Source organism: Rhea pennata, chromosome 7 (genome assembly GCF_028389875.1).
Source record: "Rhea pennata isolate bPtePen1 chromosome 7, bPtePen1.pri, whole genome shotgun sequence".
In the NCBI taxonomy this organism is placed as follows: domain Eukaryota; kingdom Metazoa; phylum Chordata; class Aves; order Rheiformes; family Rheidae; genus Rhea; species Rhea pennata.
Window position 1 is genome coordinate 4,886,366 of NC_084669.1, and position 21,347 is coordinate 4,907,712.

The 21,347-nt window shown below is 53.7% G+C and overlaps 1 protein-coding gene across 1 annotated transcript in view; it reads right to left on the reverse strand.

The window, feature by feature from the left end:
- DMBT1 (deleted in malignant brain tumors 1) overlaps nucleotides 1-21,347 on the reverse strand; it is a 111,823-nt gene that overhangs the window by 5,847 nt on the left and 84,629 nt on the right. Inside the window, 4 exon segments of the mRNA XM_062580378.1 lie at nucleotides 11,920-12,241; nucleotides 14,352-14,675; nucleotides 16,798-17,118; nucleotides 19,229-19,543. Coding sequence (XP_062436362.1) covers nucleotides 11,920-12,241; nucleotides 14,352-14,675; nucleotides 16,798-17,118; nucleotides 19,229-19,543 — 1,282 coding nt within the window.

The window sequence follows — 21,347 nt, forward strand, 5'->3', positions numbered from 1 at the left end:
TTTACAAATGACACTTTCTTAGTCCCACAGTAGAGGATGTATAAAAGGAATCAGCCTTTCCCTGTAGAGGTAAGGAAACATGCGCAGTCCCAAGAGCCTCAGTTCCTTCTGGCAAGAATCTAATCAACATAGGGCTCATGCATTTAGATCTCTTCTGCTTTAATATATTCCCACTACATTGTCTGTCTTTCCGTAAGGACCGAAGGCCTTGAAATCTAGACTATTTCCTAGAGCAGCAGCAGAAAACCGATGTAAAGGCTTCCAGAGACTGTAATAATGGCAGTGCCACAGATGTGTTATTACCCTAGCCTTGGCCTTTGATATGGTACTTACGCATGTGAATGGCAGGGAAAATGGGAGGTTAGCAGTGTGATTCTTTCCAATACAAAGAGCAGGTATCACACAGCTGTGCAAACAGAGGTGCTCTTTGAAGTGTACTAGTAAAGCCAAGTTGCAATGCAGACCACCTTGAAACACATCCCGAATGCTTTTCTTTTAGTTATGCACAATTCAACCAACCCCTTTAGCTTTAATTGTTTTAAAATAGTCATAACTGTGAGACTAGTAATGTGAATGCAGAAGCTTTATATTTCTTAAACTAATATTGACAGTCTACTCCATAATTTATAACTCCCTTTAAGGATTTTGAATGCAACTCACTCCTCGCAATGTACTTGCACTGTCTTTAAGCGCAGAGACACAGAATACATCTGTAAAGACATAGTGTTTGAATTCCCTTTAGTTTGCAGGAAATACTAAATTTGCATTCACTCTGTATAGCCTTTCATTTCTGAGCCTCAGCCACACATTTGCAAGCAATTTTGAAATGCTAACCACCATTTTGTATATCTTAATGTGTGCAGTGATACATGAAACCCAATCAATCAATGCTGGGTCCATGAGGACCAAGAACAAAATGTCAATGGCTGTATGCTCTGGTTATAAGAGGTTTGAATAATAAACAGAGAGGCTGGTATTTTACTAATTTGGAATTACTTATGTATGAATGATTAGGCTATTAAGAGTATTAATGGTCCAAGTTCTTGAGCATTGGTCCAGTATTTCTGACAGGCTGAGCCAGGTCCAAGTGCTGGCACTCATGCTTTAAGCTAGCTGGAGGTTGTGCCTGCATTCATGTCTCTGAACAGCTACATCGCTGCACGGGGTACTTGCAGTGTGAGTTTGAGCACTCAAACTTCTTTCAAGTGTGTGTTAAGCCCATACTAAGACAGCGTCAGATGTTCAGATGTCAAATGATGTTCACATTATCAGCCCGCTTCCAATTCCCTCTTCCACCTTGACAGAAAACAGCTAACAAACTTCAGGAAGGTCCTTTAAAATGAGAACAGAACAAGTGTACAGAAGGTATTTTAAAATAACAAGTCCTTAGCGTGCATTAGTACAAAGGAACAAGGTTGCTGTTGAGAATCTGTTATTTACAGGCACTTTCCCTGTTATTTGCAGCTGAGAGTGCAATAGGAGGGAGAACATGGTTTCAAGCCCTTTAAATCATTACCTGTGGGAAGCAGAACAGCAGGGCTATGAGTATGATTGAGTTTGGTACAACCTAAGTGTAATTAGGAAATACTCTAGCTCTTGAGTCCTGGCTATATTTGTAGCTGCCTGGCATTACAGTCTTGCAGTATCAGGGCTCTGGCTGCAAGCACTGACCTGCTCAGCACTAGGCAGGACAAAGCCAAGGCATCCTTGTTTTCCATCCTCTATTATGGGACCAGACATGAGGGGTTTGTTCAAACTTGAGATGTGAAATCTGTGTAATTTTGGCGTTTGAGAGGTGTTGTTATTCATGGAAAAACTGAATTTTGGGATGGTTCTTATTCCTTTTTTAAAGGGACAAAGCTCGAAAGGGGAGGTAGCTGAAAAGTGGCTTTTTGTCTTGTATTATACAGCTCTTAGGCACTAGGCATCTTTATTCAGGACAAAGCACCTCACTCATGATGAGTTTGAGTAATCTGCATACATCTACCATCTGGAGTATTGGCCTTGAAGATGATCTTCACACTTGGGCAAAGTTTATCAGATAATTAAATTTAACCCCTCTCTTTCCCTTGCATAATTGCTGTACTATCACATAATCTTGCAATTAAGATAGTCAAGATATTTTGATCTATTATGAACTGGAGAAAATTATTATTTTTTTTTCACTAAGCCATTCCAAATAGGACAATTTAACATACTAAACTTCAGAAATTGTTTCTTGGTCCAAAGAGATATTTCTGCCCATCTATTATTTGAACAGGTATTGGAAAGAAAGGAGATGAAGCAACTGCCTATAATAAATAACATTTAGATCAAAAAGTTTTTATAATTCTAATCTGTAGTACTAAAAATTGGCACATAGAAAAACTACAGTAGCTTAAAGGTGTTGCCGAGATTATTTCTCAATATGATTATAATATTTTTTCCAAATATTTTGAGTTTATATTTAAAATAATAGCTAGGATATTGTTGTGGTTACTAGAGATGGTTTATCCTTTGATTTATGTCTCTTTATGCCTTTCAAAAGCCATTAAAGTGATTGCTATGTTCCACAAGATGATGTACAGCTGGTCCTTCAACCTTGTCCTGTATCTTTTTAGGGGTCTTTGGATGGAGAGCACAAAGAGCAGCACTGTGCCCTCTACAGCTGCAAGGCAAGTTGGTCATTCTTAAATGCTAAGTATTTGAGCTATTGAGTGACAGTGCAATAGGGAGAATTGTCCAGGAAGGACTGTAAGAGAGAAATAAAGTCTTGATCAGGAAAATCAAGCAGTTAATACAAATATACTTTATAACTGAGAGTATTTACTGATGTTTAGGCTTTTACAAATGATCTGAAATTAAGCAATACCAGTGCAATTAGGAATAAAAGACCAAAGATAAATACCATCACAAAGCAAGTGCTCTGCTGTTGATTATAGAATTTCACAGCCTAGTATAATGCATTTTTAGAACTCATTAGCAAATGAGCAACACATTGATCGCTTATGTAAGCAATCAACAATACTATAATTAAAAGAAGCATTAAATTCTTTTGAGTATAATTGGCCCAATAATAATAATGTTTTCCTCATTGTCACTTGTGCCTTTTTTGTCTCTTGTCATGCAGCCCTGGTAGCATCGGGAATAATAATTATATTTGTTGCACACTGCCATTTTGCACTGTAGATAAATTGCTGAATATCTTCTGAGAAAGCTGGGAGGTCTAAATTTGAACTGCACAATCTTCTTGTCTAGTGGATAGTAGTTCCTGTATGTTGTGTCTCTTATACACCTGAGAAAAAAAGGACAAAAAACCCCATAGAATTCTCACATAAAAGGTAGAAATAGTAACTATGTCATTTGCTACATTAATTGTAGGAAGTTTTCCTTGAAATTTTTAGCAGTGAAGGTAATCACAATTCACAGCATAAAATTTTGAACACAGATGTAACTAGATGGATTTTATGTATGTTGGTATATGTCATACATTATAATATGTGTTTTATTTAAATGTATAAAACACTTGATGGAATTTTAAATATAGAGTTACTGCATAGCCCTGTTATCTTTCCAAAGTTATTTTTATTTCAGCTTTAGACTTTCTGAAGAACCATGAAGAATTCCACATCCCAGATTCACCAGAACCCTTTAATCAGTTATTTCTTCCTTCTATAAATTTATTATATAGATTTTTGAAATGTCTTCTGAGAATTTATACTGATTTCCCTTCCATGGTAGAATATAGTTTAATTAACCATAAAGTGCTAACCAATAGAATTGTGTATTTTTACTCTAATAACGAGGTCATTTAAAATCCTGCTGCTTGTAGTTAGTGGATAACTCAAGTGTGTTTTAGGTCTGTAGATCTTTGGTATAGGTATTTGTTATTGTCTACAAGAAGTCAATCACAGCTGTTATTTTGAAATAGTTGAGATGTTTTTCTTACCCTCTTCTGATTAAATCGTGTGTCGTAGCTGTAAAGTCATGAGGATTTGGAGACACCACGCATGTATCTGTAAATAGCATCAGATTTGGATCTGGGTAGTAGAGGCTAGCACGAACAAACACATCCTGGTTTGTGTTAACAGAGTATGGTGACGCCTTTACCGCGTGTGAAAAAGATGAAGAATCATAAAAGGCAAACTTCACAATGTATCGTCTAGACTGATTTTCCAGGTATGGAGACTCTTTAACATTGGGCATTGTTCCAGCATCATCATTCCTGTATATTTTGCAGGCAAAGTTTAGCAGAGAATTAATATTTCTGTCATTGAAGTTGCCAAAAGTGGATCCTACCACAGTGTTGGAATAGGTGATGGCTCCATGGGTAATCTGTTAAAACAGTAGAGAGTTTAGAGCTGCAAAGTGTTGCTGAAACCTTTTTCTGAGTTTTAGTAGAAAATCAGATGAGGTAGCAGACAACTGAATCAAAAATGGTAAAAAAAAAAAAAAAAAAAAAAAAAGGTAAAAAAAATTTCATGTGATATTTTACCCAAGGTCATTGGCCTTGTATGGCATCAGCAAATGTGGAATACAGCCTGAACATCAATAAAAAAGCTTTATATGCAGGTGTTTCTCTTGAGAACAGCAGGACACCCACTCCTAGCTAGCACATTTAAAATAGCAAAGAATGGGAAAGGAGTAGAGGGACAGAGTTTAGAACTAACAAATTAGTTAATATTCCTTCCATTTCTCTCTTCTGAGGGTCTTCCCAGGCAATGGGAGGTTCAGAACTATTACAGAATCAGTAAGATTGGAAGGAACCTCTGGAGATCATCTAGTCTAACTCCCAAAGATTTTCTGGTGCTGCTTCCACTGGGGCTTGAACCCAGGACCTTCAGTGTATAAAGCAAATATGTTAGCCACTACACTATCTGGATCCCCCAGCTTTGGTAATTTTAATTGCAGTTTGGTTTTGCTGGCACATGAAGACACTATTGAATTAAAACCACAATCCTGCAGGTCCTGCGGGCTTCAGCAGGAATGGTGTGTGAGCATGCTCTGCAGCTTTCGCCTCAGGGTACCTCAAAGCTGATGGGGACTCAGCAAGTCTCCCTTACTGCTGCACTACCATGGCTGGCTTATATGTCAGAACGTTACATCCCAGCTGTCACACTGCACTGTACCTGCCTCATTTCTTGGTAAGTCTTGCCTGACACTGTGATGATATTTCTACTATGCTCTTGTATACTTTTTCAGTAGATGATGTACCTGGTAGAGAGATTCTTTATATTGCTGCTTTACAGCTATGAAAAAACCTCAAAATTTTATTCACTTAATTTAAAGCGCCAGCTGTCCCATTCACAAGACCTATTTACCACTTGTATTTCTTAAACTGCGGGTTTTCTTCTACCCTGTGTTGGGTTTCTCCTAAGGCTGAAATGAATTTGTTTACTGTTTCCAATGGAAAATGTGTGCAAGTCCACTACAGCTTTCATAGATCAAAGGCAAAAATATTCAAAACCCTATCTAAATCCTGAAACTATTGGTAACTCATTACCTGGCAGAAAAGATGGGAAGAGGAGACTGATTCTACTCCTCCTAAAAGCAGAAATTTCCTAGGCACTTACTTCAGCTACATTAGAACTGTTTTCTTGAGCTTTTCCTTTGATACTAGGTTCAAGTGTATCTTCAGGTCAGTGTGTCACACTGAAAAACCCAAAGAAGGATGGCTATTACAGACATAGGTGAAGACCCTGGGTTTTATTTCATGATGTACTAGCTCATACTGCTACCTCTAAAGTAAAAGGTGGCAAAACCTTTGTACTTTTCATGACACTGATAGAAAAAAAGAAAAAAGTGTAACCATAAAGTATCAGAATATTATTAAGCCTTTTGGGCTAGTGATCACTGTAGGAGGACTGTAGGAGCTTTCTTTCTCTCTTGTTACAATCCCTTGCTTTCCTAGAAATTGGCTCTAACTGTAGCAAAGCCAGAATTTGTACTTTTGGAGACTTCATTTACGATGAAAATCGGTCAGTATTGGTACCTTTGGTCCCTTGGAAGGGACCTTGGACCTTTCAACTTTCCCAGCATCCTGGGACACAGACTTCTCAATTTCCACAGGACTCCTCCATTATCCTTTTCCCCTGGGATGTGTGCATGGGGTTCAGCTCTCCCTACTCTGGGGATCCAAGGCCTGGCCCTGAGATGGCCCAGCTGTGTGATCTTGGCTCACACAGCTGAGGAAAGTTGCCAAGTTGTGAGAAAGAGCTGTGAGAAAGTCTCTAGAGCAGAGCCATGAGAGAGAAAATTACAGATGGGTAGGGCTGTTGATTCGGGATCATTAGTAGCTCTGGGATTCAAGAGGGAAGACACCAACATAGACAAGTATAAAATCTTAAAGGGGAAAAAAGCATGGAGTCAGCAGAAAATGGCAGCAGAGCAAAACTGAGGGTCCATTTCATGGTGCTGTGTAGGAAGACCCTTCCCCTCCTCACTGATGTCCGCCTGGGCAGCAAAGACTCTTTGGGTGCCTTGTTGGTATGGTAAGCACGCTAATGTGTAACTCATTAAACTCTGCTATCTGGTGTGTGTATTAGTGAATACATCATTGCTTTTTACTTTGAAGTTGTGCATAATCCACTTGCAGAGTCTCCTGGTGCATGGCTATAGGTGCCCAAAACAAAGTGGCCTGAAGAGGGAAGAGTTATAAAAGGGAAGAGGGGAAAGTATAGGGAGGATTGATAATATCATTATAACCTGGAATCATGAACTTCTAGAAACATAATTCTGTTGTGGTTTCAACATAATGTCCACCTATGCTTTGGGTGTCCCACATCCATTACCCAAACACTTGGCATTCACAAAGCTATGCAGCGGCATCATCCAGTAACAATCTTTAAAAAAATATTTTGAAAAGTGTTCATAAATAACTTTGCTGATGTCTTGACATGATAATTTCAAAAATAAGCATTCTTACCTGCCTTCTTGTACCACAGCCATTGTATGGTATATGGAACACGACATTGTAATTGGTAATCACAGGCTTACATGTTGGGTCATTCAAGTGAATATTCCATGCAAAGTAACCTCTTGAACTGATATAGGCTCTTTTAATAATTGCCTGCATGTATTTAGGTAGGCAAGTAAGGGTTGCTGGAGAAGAAGAAATTTAATGTTATTAAACAATACTTAAGCATAGAGTAAAATGCAGCATGTTTTAAATACCAGTATGTTTTACAAATGCAAACATGTGTTTTGCTGACTAACATGGAAATAACCACTGAGTGGTTTTCTTTAACTGTGTAAGTATTGCCATTGAAAGTTCATGGCTCCTTCCTATGACTAGCACTGCAGTTACAAAAATTAGTTCTGTCTGTCACCCTTCCGGAAACAAGGTGAGCTTGCAGCAATAACCCACTGAACTGTTCCTTTGGTAAGCAGTCTGGTGGTCTCCAGACAGACATTTGAAACATGTAAATGTATTTCTTTTATAAACTGTGCAGCTACAGGTCAGCTCATCCCCTTGATGCTGCCAAAGGCAGTATGGCTGCCAGTGCCTTGCCCTGCTGCCAGCCACAGCAGAGGTGTTGGTGATGCAGGCAATCCCTCAGAGTCCTGCTTCCCAATTTCTCTTGCAATCACATACCCTCTGCCATCTTCTCCTCTCTGGAGTCATCTTCCCATGGAGACACTTCCTGAAAACTTGCCTTTTGTGCTTGAGGGCAGCTACTCTTGACTTCCCTATCCTGTCTGGCATGGCAGCATTTAAAGTTTTGTGCTTTAAGGAGCACTCCTCCAGCAACCCAAGGTATGGGGCTTGCTAGAAACACCACACAAAGCTTAGGGCTTCCAAAAGTCCAACAGTGAGCCTACAGGGAACAACAAGGCAGACCTACTGAGGGGAAGAGGAAGAGCATGGGTTTCTCTAAAGGACAAAGACATCTGATAAAACTGCAAGACTTTCCTATCTTTTATCTTGCATATAGTGCACTTGAAAAGAAAAGTAATTACAAAAAACAAAGAATGGGAAAACATTACCGTAGCTTGTGGATGCCGGCGCTGTTTTTAGATGAGATTTTAATGCAAGAAAATAAAAAAATAATTAATACTGAATCATGAAGATTTGTGCTGGTATGTAATCAATTAACATACATTGTAATTAACTGAATGCAGTAAGAGTAGGAGATTTTATGTAGTGTAATGTAGGAATGTAGTTGGCATGTACAAAAGGCTCATTTTAAAAAAATGTGCAGGTTTTGCTCCTGTTAGAAAGATCTACACTAAAAAGGATAAATATTGGCTTTAATAGGAATAAGATTTAATTATATGTATTCATTTGTGTAGGCAGATAATTTCATGCTCAAAAGCTTGCTTTGCATCCAAAGTTCAGCTTCCTGTATGTTAGCAGCACAGGAATATATAAGTTTTATTGACACAGCCTGAGTGTCCTTTACTAGCGCGTAGCTCTTTGAACGTCTGGCACAAAGGAGAGCTTAGTCTGCTCTCTAAGCATTAGAGGCAAAATACTGTTTGATTGGAATTTTACATTTTTCAAAAAATGAATACCACTGTAGAAAACTTTATTTAAGAATTCTTATGTAAGGCTAAATCTCACTGAAAGTATCAGAAAGATTCTCTTTGATTAGAAAAGACTTTGTGCTAGGAGCTTTAAATACACAGACATACTCCTCTGTCAGTTAGCTAATCATTTTAAAGGAATCATGATTAAAAATTAGAAACATAATTAGTCTTTCGGAAGAAATTATGCATTTTGAGCCATGTTTGCACTATGGCTGACACAGTGAGGCTCACGTCCAGCACAAAGGACTTCAAGGCCATCTCTAAGGGGAGTATCAGGAGCTGGGTGCAGAACTTGCACAGGGACCAGGAATATGGCATAAATAGAAAAAGACTGAACTAACAACCATCCTCAGACCACGACTACAAATATTGCTTTTCTAGGCCTCTGTGTAATAATGCTCAAAGATGATAACCATTTAAAACATCTTTTCAAGTTGCAAAACATACCTGAAGATTAGGTAGAATGAAAGATGGTGAAAGGCAAAAATCTGATCCTTCTATTGTGTTATAGTCAAAATTTGCACAATCCTCTTTAAAAAGAAATAGCAGTGCAACTACAGACTCAAAGCTTAAAAGGCCTCGTTAGATTTACCATCTTCAAAATACAAAAAAGAGAAAATGAAATCATCTCTAGTGTCCTTAACACGTGGCTGTTGAGAACAGATTGTTCAATGATCTAATTATAGAACAGCCAATTATATAGTCAGCAGAAAATCAGGTCAGATGGCAATGGAAACCAGTGAAGTAGCAACTAGGCTTATTGATAGATCACGCTGCAGACTTTAAAACCATCAGCTACTGATAACTATGAAAATAAGAGTCTTACTGCCATGGATTTCTTACTTTATAGGTTTTTTTAAAGCTGAGATTCCCCTTTAATGTTGCATTTTTTGTGTGGAGGATTTGGAATTGCCCCTTTATAAAAGATGGTTCAGAAGTCAGGACACCAGTATCTGCCTGGCCAGGAGAATTTTGCATGTGCCCAGCGCTGCAGGGCACTGCTGTGAGGAAGAGCATCCCTCTCCTTGCAGGAGAAAGCCTCACTGCCTTCCCTAAAATGGCACTGGTTTTAAGGAGCTTTTGCTTGCAGACTTTCTCTCCACCTGTGGTTGCAACATGCAACTCCCACCATGAGGCAGTCACGATTATTTGTGTAATCTGGGGGTCTTGTTTTTCATGATTATATACTACTACTGCTATCATGGTTATTGTTGAGGGAATCAGTAGTTTACTCCCAAGGTTAAACATTAAACCAGTTATACTAAAATTAAACAAATACCTGATTTTTTAACTGTAGTGTCTTCTGTAGGGGCTGGTCAGAGACATGAAAGAAAATAAAGCCGCAATTCAATCATTGCCACAGTACTGTAAAGACTTGATGCATCTGAAATAACAGGACTGCAGGCTCCCATTCAAATGATTAGCCACTACTACATTTGGAAGATTCTGCCACTGCAGATCCTGCAACATGGGACAGGCTTTAGAAAAATCTGCCTTGAGGATGAGGCCCCTTGCTGCCAGAAATGTGGGAGAAGCCTCAGTAGGAGGAAAACATATCCTATGTGCAGGCAGATTAGTACAGAAGCCAAAGGAGAGGCGTATGGAATTAACCTTGAAGTTAACTGCTAAATCCATGAGCTTATACAAAAAGTGGAGACAGGAAGCCGCTCAATACATTATCACAGTACAACTTTGATGCACAACTAAGCATGTAAACCAGAATAACACTGCATTACTTACAAGTGGTAATGGCTGCTGGTTCAGGACTCTGAGACACTGGTAAAGCTGAAGAGACTGGTATTGTGAAGAAAGAAAGATGAAATTAAATTTTGTCTAAATTATAAATACATTGATGAGTTACTAGGAAAATAGTAAAATTGTATCTCATATGTGCAAGGACAAGGATATTTAAAATCATTTTGTTTGGGCATCATTGCTGGGATCTCTGTTCCGAACAGGCTACACCGCCACGCACCAGTCAGGAATATTAGTGTGATGGAGCTGCTCTTCAGCTAGTGCGTTTTGCAGGAGCCCCTCTTTTGGCATTCGTGGAGACCAGCTGGTGGTCTTCTGGCTCCCTTGAGCGGGGGTGGCACTCGTATGCCCGAGCGCGTTCGTCTGCGCACAGGCCACCACGCGGCCTGTGGCAGGACAGCAGCGTCCCCAAACGAGCCCCGTGCAGCCGGCGCCAGGAGCCGGGTGCCCCTGGTGTGCCTGGGGGCTGCGGGTGTGGGAGGGGGCCCTCCAGCTCCGCGAGAGCGCCCAACTCAGCTCAGCACCGCTCAGGGCAGAGCGGCTCCCCAGTCCTCATGGGGAGGACACAGAGTTGGCCAACCGCCAGGCAAATACCCGCGCAGCGAAGCAGGAGATACCTGTTGCTTCAGGTGTGGTTGTCTCCACGGGGACTGTGAGGAGAGAAAAGAAAGGCGGTCAAAAAGGTCATGCGAACGGGGTCGTGGTTCTCGGGTAGGAAGCGGGAGAAGCAGGAGGACAGGCAGGGCTCTCCGCCTAGCGCCGCTCCGGGGACGTCTGGCGAAGCCTTGGCGGAGCCTGCGGGCTGTGTTTCTGCTGAGCGACGGCGGCATTTAGAGCGGCAGCGTGCCGGAGGAGTACGCCTGGCCACGGCAGGGGCGAAGCAGCAAACGCCGCGGGCGCTGCAGTCGTCTCAGGCCGGGCTCCTGCGGCAGGCTGAGCGCGAGCTGAGCTGCTGTTTGCGGGGAAGACGCTGCCGTGCTGCCAAAGGTGCCGGGGGAGCGGGAGCCTGGCAGGGGAAGGAAGCCGAGCTGCTTTTCAGTGAAAGCAGTGGCGTGCTGGTGGAGCGTGCTGGTGGGTTAGGCAGGCGCAGAAGCTTTGGCTCTGTCGACTAGGAAGCTGCAGAGGCGAGCGTGGCTTGTGCCGCACAGCGGCTGGCGGGCGCGCGCGCGCAGAAACGGTTTGCGGTGCGCGAGGAGCAGCGGCTGGAGAGGGACGGGGCGGACCGGGAAGACGCGCTGCCAGGCTGACCGTGACTTCTGCTCCCGAAGCGTTTCTCCGGAGGCTTGCCGTGTACGCGCGGTAGCTCGGCGGCTCGTAGCGCGTTAGGGCAGAACGAGGTTTCTCCGTGACCGCGAGCGGGGAGCACCGCGTGGTGCCGAGCAAAGGGAGGGGAGAAGCGAGGGCGCGAGGAGGAGCCCCGCGGTCCCTAAAGCTGCGGGCCTGGGACGAGCCCTCGGAGGCTTGCGGCAGCCCCGCGCCCGTGGCAGCCGCCGGCGGGGCGGAGCGGAGCCCGGTGCGCGGTGGGACCGCCGGGAGCGGCGCTCGTGGCTCCGTGCGCCCCGCGGCCCTGGGCGGCGGGGCCGGCGCCCGGCTGTGCTGGCCGGCGCTCTGGGCTGCCGCAGCGGGCCCGCGGCCGCGGCGGGGTGGGCCGGGCGGAGGTGAGCACCTGCGCAGACGACGCCGGCGTCCTCCTTGTGGCGGCAGTCGTGGACGCCCAGCCCGCGGTGAGAGCACTGGGCCAGCGACGCCTCGTCCCCCGTGCACGCCACCTCGTCCAGGAGCACGGGGCCGGCGCCTTCGCCAAAGAAGGCGTTGCGGTGGGCCGAGACGACGTCCCCGCAGCCCAGCTGCCGGCACGCCACGCTGGCGTCCCTCAGGTCCCAGGCGTCGTCGCAGACGGTGCCCCAGCTGCCGTTGTGGAAGAGCTCGAGGCGCCCCTCGCAGGGGCCGCCGCCGTCCACCAGCCGCAGGGCCATGTCTGGGGGAAGCAGAGGGAGAGGCGGGGTCGCGCGGTGGCCTGGGAAAGGGCCGTCCCGGGGGCGCTCCTCACCTACCTGGAATTGCCGTTGTCGCCTGCTCCGTAGACACTGTCCCAAGAGAAGGGAAAAGCCACGCTTCAGGCTAAAGGCACGAGCGCGAGCGTAACAGAGGCCCTCTGCCCTGCACCTCTGGCTTGAGAGCTTGGTTTAGAAGGGGGATTCCCTTTAGCGTTGCATTTTGTGAGTGGAGCACTTGGAGCTGCCCTTCACGAAAGCTGCTTCAGAAGTCCTGACAGCAGCACGTGCCCGGGCCGCAGAGTTTTGCGGGTGCCCGGGCCGGCAGGGCACTGCAGTGAGGAAGAGCATGCGCCTGCCTTGCGGGAGAAAGCCTCACTGCCTTCCCCAAACCGGCGCTGGTTTCAAGGGGCTTTGGCTTGCAAGAGCTTCTCAGCACCTCTGCTCAGAGCAGGCTACGCCGCCACGCGCCACTCAGGAACCGTAGCGTGAGCTCAAATACCTGGTACTTCCGTCGTCGCGTGCTCTGTGGACGCTGTGGCAAGAGAAAGGAGAAGCAGGCTTCAGTGATCTGGGCGTTTTTGAGGAAGCTAAGCCTGGCCTGCCAGGCCAAGGGCAAGGCCAACGGAACAGGAAGGCGTAACGAGCGCCCCGCTGAAGTGAGCGCTTGATGGAGCTGCTCTTCAGCTAGTGCGTTTTGCAGGAGCCCCTCTTTTGGCATTCGTGGAGACCAGCTGGTGGTCTTCTGGCTCCCTTGAGCGGGGGTGGCACTCGTATGCCCGAGCGCGTTCGTCTGCGCACAGGCCACCACGCGGCCTGTGGCAGGACAGCAGCGTCCCCAAACGAGCCCCGTGCAGCCGGCGCCAGGAGCCGGGTGCCCCTGGTGTGCCTGGGGGCTGCGGGTGTGGGAGGGGGCCCTCCAGCTCCGCGAGAGCGCCCAACTCAGCTCAGCACCGCTCAGGGCAGAGCGGCTCCCCAGTCCTCATGGGGAGGACACAGAGTTGGCCAACCGCCAGGCAAATACCCGCGCAGCGAAGCAGGAGATACCTGTTGCTTCAGGTGTGGTTGTCTCCACGGGGACTGTGAGGAGAGAAAAGAAAGGCGGTCAAAAAGGTCATGCGAACGGGGTCGTGGTTCTCGGGTAGGAAGCGGGAGAAGCAGGAGGACAGGCAGGGCTCTCCGCCTAGCGCCGCTCCGGGGACGTCTGGCGAAGCCTTGGCGGAGCCTGCGGGCTGTGTTTCTGCTGAGCGACGGCGGCATTTAGAGCGGCAGCGTGCCGGAGGAGTACGCCTGGCCACGGCAGGGGCGAAGCAGCAAACGCCGCGGGCGCTGCAGTCGTCTCAGGCCGGGCTCCTGCGGCAGGCTGAGCGCGAGCTGAGCTGCTGTTTGCGGGGAAGACGCTGCCGTGCTGCCAAAGGTGCCGGGGGAGCGGGAGCCTGGCAGGGGAAGGAAGCCGAGCTGCTTTTCAGTGAAAGCAGTGGCGTGCTGGTGGAGCGTGCTGGTGGGTTAGGCAGGCGCAGAAGCTTTGGCTCTGTCGACTAGGAAGCTGCAGAGGCGAGCGTGGCTTGTGCCGCACAGCGGCTGGCGGGCGCGCGCGCGCAGAAACGGTTTGCGGTGCGCGAGGAGCAGCGGCTGGAGAGGGACGGGGCGGACCGGGAAGACGCGCTGCCAGGCTGACCGTGACTTCTGCTCCCGAAGCGTTTCTCCGGAGGCTTGCCGTGTACGCGCGGTAGCTCGGCGGCTCGTAGCGCGTTAGGGCAGAACGAGGTTTCTCCGTGACCGCGAGCGGGGAGCACCGCGTGGTGCCGAGCAAAGGGAGGGGAGAAGCGAGGGCGCGAGGAGGAGCCCCGCGGTCCCTAAAGCTGCGGGCCTGGGACGAGCCCTCGGAGGCTTGCGGCAGCCCCGCGCCCGTGGCAGCCGCCGGCGGGGCGGGGCGGGGCGGAGCGGAGCCCGGTGCGCGGTGGGACCGCCGGGAGCGGCGCTCGTGGCTCCGTGCGCCCCGCGGCCCTGGGCGGCGGGGCCGGCGCCCGGCTGTGCTGGCCGGCGCTCTGGGCTGCCGCAGCGGGCCCGCGGCCGCGGCGGGGTGGGCCGGGCGGAGGTGAGCACCTGCGCAGACGACGCCGGCGTCCTCCTTGTGGCGGCAGTCGTGGACGCCCAGCCCGCGGTGAGAGCACTGGGCCAGCGACGCCTCGTCCCCCGTGCACGCCACCTCGTCCAGGAGCACGGGGCCGGCGCCTTCGCCAAAGAAGGCGTTGCGGTGGGCCGAGACGACGTCCCCGCAGCCCAGCTGCCGGCACGCCACGCTGGCGTCCCTCAGGTCCCAGGCGTCGTCGCAGACGGTGCCCCAGCTGCCGTTGTGGAAGAGCTCGAGGCGCCCCTCGCAGGGGCCGCCGCCGTCCACCAGCCGCAGGGCCATGTCTGGGGGAAGCAGAGGGAGAGGCGGGGTCGCGCGGTGGCCTGGGAAAGGGCCGTCCCGGGGGCGCTCCTCACCTACCTGGAATTGCCGTTGTCGCCTGCTCCGTAGACACTGTCCCAAGAGAAGGGAAAAGCCACGCTTCAGGCTAAAGGCACGAGCGCGAGCGTAACAGAGGCCCTCTGCCCTGCACCTCTGGCTTGAGAGCTTGGTTTAGAAGGGGGATTCCCTTTAGCGTTGCATTTTGTGAGTGGAGCACTTGGAGCTGCCCTTCACGAAAGCTGCTTCAGAAGTCCTGACAGCAGCACGTGCCCGGGCCGCAGAGTTTTGCGGGTGCCCGGGCCGGCAGGGCACTGCAGTGAGGAAGAGCATGCGCCTGCCTTGCGGGAGAAAGCCTCACTGCCTTCCCCAAACCGGCGCTGGTTTCAAGGGGCTTTGGCTTGCAAGAGCTTCTCAGCACCTCTGCTCAGAGCAGGCTACGCCGCCACGCGCCACTCAGGAACCGTAGCGTGAGCTCAAATACCTGGTACTTCCGTCGTCGCGTGCTCTGTGGACGCTGTGGCAAGAGAAAGGAGAAGCAGGCTTCAGTGATCTGGGCGTTTTTGAGGAAGCTAAGCCTGGCCTGCCAGGCCAAGGGCAAGGCCAACGGAACAGGAAGGCGTAACGAGCGCCCCGCTGAAGTGAGCGCTTGATGGAGCTGCTCTTCAGCTAGTGCGTTTTGCAGGAGCCCCTCTTTTGGCATTCGTGGAGACCAGCTGGTGGTCTTCTGGCTCCCTTGAGCGGGGGTGGCACTCGTATGCCCGAGCGCGTTCGTCTGCGCACAGGCCACCACGCGGCCTGTGGCAGGACAGCAGCGTCCCCAAACGAGCCCCGTGCAGCCGGCGCCAGGAGCCGGGTGCCCCTGGTGTGCCTGGGGGCTGCGGGTGTGGGAGGGGGCCCTCCAGCTCCGCGAGAGCGCCCTACTCAGCTCAGCACCGCTCAGGGCAGAGCGGCTCCCCAGTCCTCATGGGGAGGACACAGAGTTGGCCAACCGCCAGGCAAATACCCGCGCAGCGAAGCAGGAGATACCTGTTGCTTCAGGTGTGGTTGTCTCCACGGGGACTGTGAGGAGAGAAAAGAAAGGCGGTCAAAAAGGTCATGCGAACGGGGTCGTGGTTCTCGGGTAGGAAGCGGGAGAAGCAGGAGGACAGGCAGGGCTCTCCGCCTAGCGCCGCTCCGGGGACGTCTGGCGAAGCCTTGGCGGAGCCTGCGGGCTGTGTTTCTGCTGAGCGACGGCGGCATTTAGAGCGGCAGCGTGCCGGAGGAGTACGCCTGGCCACGGCAGGGGCGAAGCAGCAAACGCCGCGGGCGCTGCAGTCGTCTCAGGCCGGGCTCCTGCGGCAGGCTGAGCGCGAGCTGAGCTGCTGTTTGCGGGGAAGACGCTGCCGTGCTGCCAAAGGTGCCGGGGGAGCGGGAGCCTGGCAGGGGAAGGAAGCCGAGCTGCTTTTCAGTGAAAGCAGTGGCGTGCTGGTGGAGCGTGCTGGTGGGTTAGGCAGGCGCAGAAGCTTTGGCTCTGTCGACTAGGAAGCTGCAGAGGCGAGCGTGGCTTGTGCCGCACAGCGGCTGGCGGGCGCGCGCGCGCAGAAACGGTTTGCGGTGCGCGAGGAGCAGCGGCTGGAGAGGGACGGGGCGGACCGGGAAGACGCGCTGCCAGGCTGACCGTGACTTCTGCTCCCGAAGCGTTTCTCCGGAGGCTTGCCGTGTACGCGCGGTAGCTCGGCGGCTCGTAGCGCGTTAGGGCAGAACGAGGTTTCTCCGTGACCGCGAGCGGGGAGCACCGCGTGGTGCCGAGCAAAGGGAGGGGAGAAGCGAGGGCGCGAGGAGGAGCCCCGCGGTCCCTAAAGCTGCGGGCCTGGGACGAGCCCTCGGAGGCTTGCGGCAGCCCCGCGCCCGTGGCAGCCGCCGGCGGGGCGGGGCGGGGCGGAGCGGAGCCCGGTGCGCGGTGGGACCGCCGGGAGCGGCGCTCGTGGCTCCGTGCGCCCCGCGGCCCTGGGCGGCGGGGCCGGCGCCCGGCTGTGCTGGCCGGCGCTCTGGGCTGCCGCAGCGGGCCCGCGGCCGCGGCGGGGTGGGCCGGGCGGAGGTGAGCACCTGCGCAGACGACGCCAGCGTCCTCCTTGTGGCGGCAGTCGTGGACGCCCAGCCCGCGGTGAGAGCACTGGGCCAGCGACGCCTCGTCCCCCGTGCACGCCACCTCGTCCAGGAGCACGGGGCCGGCGCCTTCGCCAAAGAAGGCGTTGCGGTGGGCCGAGACGACGTCCCCGCAGCCCAGCTGCCGGCACGCCACGCTGGCGTCCCTCAGGTCCCAGGCGTCGTCGCAGACGGTGCCCCAGCTGCCGTTGTGGAAGAGCTCGAGGCGCCCCTCGCAGGGGCCGCCGCCGTCCACCAGCCGCAGGGCCATGTCTGGGGGAAGCAGAGGGAGAGGCGGGGTCGCGCGGTGGCCTGGGAAAGGGCCGTCCCGGGGGCGCTCCTCACCTACCTGGAATTGCCGTTGTCGCCTGCTCCGTAGACACTGTCCCAAGAGAAGGGAAAAGCCACGCTTCAGGCTAAAGGCACGAGCGCGAGCGTAACAGAGGCCCTCTGCCCTGCACCTCTGGCTTGAGAGCTTGGTTTAGAAGGGGGATTCCCTTTAGCGTTGCATTTTGTGAGTGGAGCACTTGGAGCTGCCCTTCACGAAAGCTGCTTCAGAAGTCCTGACAGCAGCACGTGCCCGGGCCGCAGAGTTTTGCGGGTGCCCGGGCCGGCAGGGCACTGCAGTGAGGAAGAGCATGCGCCTGCCTTGCGGGAGAAAGCCTCACTGCCTTCCCCAAACCGGCGCTGGTTTCAAGGGGCTTTGGCTTGCAAGAGCTTCTCAGCACCTCTGCTCAGAGCAGGCTACGCCGCCACGCGCCACTCAGGAACCGTAGCGTGAGCTCAAATACCTGGTACTTCCGTCGTCGCGTGCTCTGTGGACGCTGTGGCAAGAGAAAGGAGAAGCAGGCTTCAGTGATCTGGGCGTTTTTGAGGAAGCTAAGCCTGGCCTGCCAGGCCAAGGGCAAGGCCAACGGAACAGGAAGGCGTAACGAGCGCCCCGCTGAAGTGAGCGCTTGATGGAGCTGCTCTTCAGCTAGTGCGTTTTGCAGGAGCCCCTCTTTTGGCATTCGTGGAGACCAGCTGGTGGTCTTCTGGCTCCCTTGAGCGGGGGTGGCACTCGTATGCCCGAGCGCGTTCGTCTGCGCACAGGCCACCACGCGGCCTGTGGCAGGACAGCAGCGTCCCCAAACGAGCCCCGTGCAGCCGGCGCCAGGAGCCGGGTGCCCCTGGTGTGCCTGGGGGCTGCGGGTGTGGGAGGGGGCCCTCCAGCTCCGCGAGAGCGCCCAACTCAGCTCAGCACCGCTCAGGGCAGAGCGGCTCCCCAGTCCTCATGGGGAGGACACAGAGTTGGCCAACCGCCAGGCAAATACCCGCGCAGCGAAGCAGGAGATACCTGTTGCTTCAGGTGTGGTTGTCTCCACGGGGACTGTGAGGAGAGAAAAGAAAGGCGGTCAAAAAGGTCATGCGAACGGGGTCGTGGTTCTCGGGTAGGAAGCGGGAGAAGCAGGAGGACAGGCAGGGCTCTCCGCCTAGCGCCGCTCCGGGGACATCTGGCGAAGCCTTGGCGGAGCCTGCGGGCTGTGTTTCTGCTGAGCGACGGCGGCATTTAGAGCGGCAGCGTGCCGGAGGAGTACGCCTGGCCACGGCAGGGGCGAAGCAGCAAACGCCGCGGGCGCTGCAGTCGTCTCAGGCCGGGCTCCTGCGGCAGGCTGAGCGCGAGCTGAGCTGCTGTTTGCGGGGAAGACGCTGCCGTGCTGCCAAAGGTGCCGGGGGAGCGGGAGCCTGGCAGGGGAAGGAAGCCGAGCTGCTTTTCAGTGAAAGCAGTGGCGTGCTGGTGGAGCGTGCTGGTGGGTTAGGCAGGCGCAGAAGCTTTGGCTCTGTCGACTAGGAAGCTGCAGAGGCGAGCGTGGCTTGTGCCGCACAGCGGCTGGCGGGCGCGCGCGCGCAGAAACGGTTTGTGGTGCGCGAGGAGCAGCGGCTGGAGAGGGACGGGGCGGACCGGGAAGACGCGCTGCCAGGCTGACCGTGACTTCTGCTCCCGAAGCGTTTCTCCGGAGGCTTGCCGTGTACGCGCGGTAGCTCGGCGGCTCGTAGCGCGTTAGGGCAGAACGAGGTTTCTCCGTGACCGCGAGCGGGGAGCACCGCGTGGTGCCGAGCAAAGGGAGGGGAGAAGCGAGGGCGCGAGGAGGAGCCCCGCGGTCCCTAAAGCTGCGGGCCTGGGACGAGCCCTCGGAGGCTTGCGGCAGCCCCGCGCCCGTGGCAGCCGCCGGCGGGGCGGGGCGGGGCGGAGCGGAGCCCGGTGCGCGGTGGGACCGCCGGGAGCGGCGCTCGTGGCTCCGTGCGCCCCGCGGCCCTGGGCGGCGGGGCCGGCGCCCGGCTGTGCTGGCCGGCGCTCTGGGCTGCCGCAGCGGGCCCGCGGCCGCGGCGGGGTGGGCCGGGCGGAGGTGAGCACCTGCGCAGACGACGCCGGCGTCCTCCTTGTGGCGGCAGTCGTGGACGCCCAGCCCGCGGTGAGAGCACTGGGCCAGCGACGCCTCGTCCCCCGTGCACGCCACCTCGTCCAGGAGCACGGGGCCGGCGCCTTCGCCAAAGAAGGCGTTGCGGTGGGCCGAGACGACGTCCCCGCAGCCCAGCTGCCGGCACGCCACGCTGGCGTCCCTCAGGTCCCAGGCGTCGTCGCAGACGGTGCCCCAGCTGCCGTTGTGGAAGAGCTCGAGGCGCCCCTCGCAGGGGCCGCCGCCGTCCACCAGCCGCAGGGCCATGTCTGGGGGAAGCAGAGGGAGAGGCGGGGTCGCGCGGTGGCCTGGGAAAGGGCCGTCCCGGGGGCGCTCCTCACCTACCTGGAATTGCCGTTGTCGCCTGCTCCGTAGACACTGTCCCAAGAGAAGGGAAAAGCCACGCTTCAGGCTAAAGGCACGAGCGCGAGCGTAACAGAGGCCCTCTGCCCTGCACCTCTGGCTTGAGAGCTTGGTTTAGAAGGGGGATTCCCTTTAGCGTTGCATTTTGTGAGTGGAGCACTTGGAGCTGCCCTTCACGAAAGCTGCTTCAGAAGTCCTGACAGCAGCACGTGCCCGGGCCGCAGAGTTTTGCGGGTGCCCGGGCCGGCAGGGCACTGCAGTGAGGAAGAGCATGCGCCTGCCTTGCGGGAGAAAGCCTCACTGCCTTCCCCAAACCGGCGCTGGTTTCAAGGGGCTTTGGCTTGCAAGAGCTTCTCAGCACCTCTGCTCAGAGCAGGCTACGCCGCCACGCGCCACTCAGGAACCGTAGCGTGAGCTCAAATACCTGGTACTTCCGTCGTCGCGTGCTCTGTGGACGCTGTGGCAAGAGAAAGGAGAAGCAGGCTTCAGTGATCTGGGCGTTTTTGAGGAAGCTAAGCCTGGCCTGCCAGGCCAAGGGCAAGGCCAACGGAACAGGAAGGCGTAACGAGCGCCCCGCTGAAGTGAGCGCTTGATGGAGCTGCTCTTCAGCTAGTGCGTTTTGCAGGAGCCCCTCTTTTGGCATTCGTGGAGACCAGCTGGTGGTCTTCTGGCTCCCTTGAGCGGGGGTGGCACTCGTATGCCCGAGCGCGTTCGTCTGCGCACAGGCCACCACGCGGCCTGTGGCAGGACAGCAGCGTCCCCAAACGAGCCCCGTGCAGCCGGCGCCAGGAGCCGGGTGCCCCTGGTGTGCCTGGGGGCTGCGGGTGTGGGAGGGGGCCCTCCAGCTCCGCGAGAGCGCCCAACTCAGCTCAGCACCGCTCAGGGCAGAGCGGCTCCCCAGTCCTCATGGGGAGGACACAGAGTTGGCCAACCGCCAGGCAAATACCCGCGCAGCGAAGCAGGAGATACCTGTTGCTTCAGGTGTGGTTGTCTCCACGGGGACTGTGAGGAGAGAAAAGAAAGGCGGTCAAAAAGGTCATGCGAACGGGGTCGTGGTTCTCGGGTAGGAAGCGGGAGAAGCAGGAGGACAGGCAGGGCTCTCCGCCTAGCGCCGCTCCGGGGACGTCTGGCGAAGCCTTGGCGGAGCCTGCGGGCTGTGTTTCTGCTGAGCGACGGCGGCATTTAGAGCGGCAGCGTGCCGGAGGAGTACGCCTGGCCACGGCAGGGGCGAAGCAGCAAACGCCGCGGGCGCTGCAGTCGTCTCAGGCCGGGCTCCTGCGGCAGGCTGAGCGCGAGCTGAGCTGCTGTTTGCGGGGAAGACGCTGCCGTGCTGCCAAAGGTGCCGGGGGAGCGGGAGCCTGGCAGGGGAAGGAAGCCGAGCTGCTTTTCAGTGAAAGCAGTGGCGTGCTGGTGGAGCGTGCTGGTGGGTTAGGCAGGCGCAGAAGCTTTGGCTCTGTCGACTAGGAAGCTGCAGAGGCGAGCGTGGCTTGTGCCGCACAGCGGCTGGCGGGCGCGCGCGCGCAGAAACGGTTTGCGGTGCGCGAGGAGCAGCGGCTGGAGAGGGACGGGGCGGACCGGGAAGACGCGCTGCCAGGCTGACCGTGACTTCTGCTCCCGAAGCGTTTCTCCGGAGGCTTGCCGTGTACGCGCGGTAGCTCGGCGGCTCGTAGCGCGTTAGGGCAGAACGAGGTTTCTCCGTGACCGCGAGCG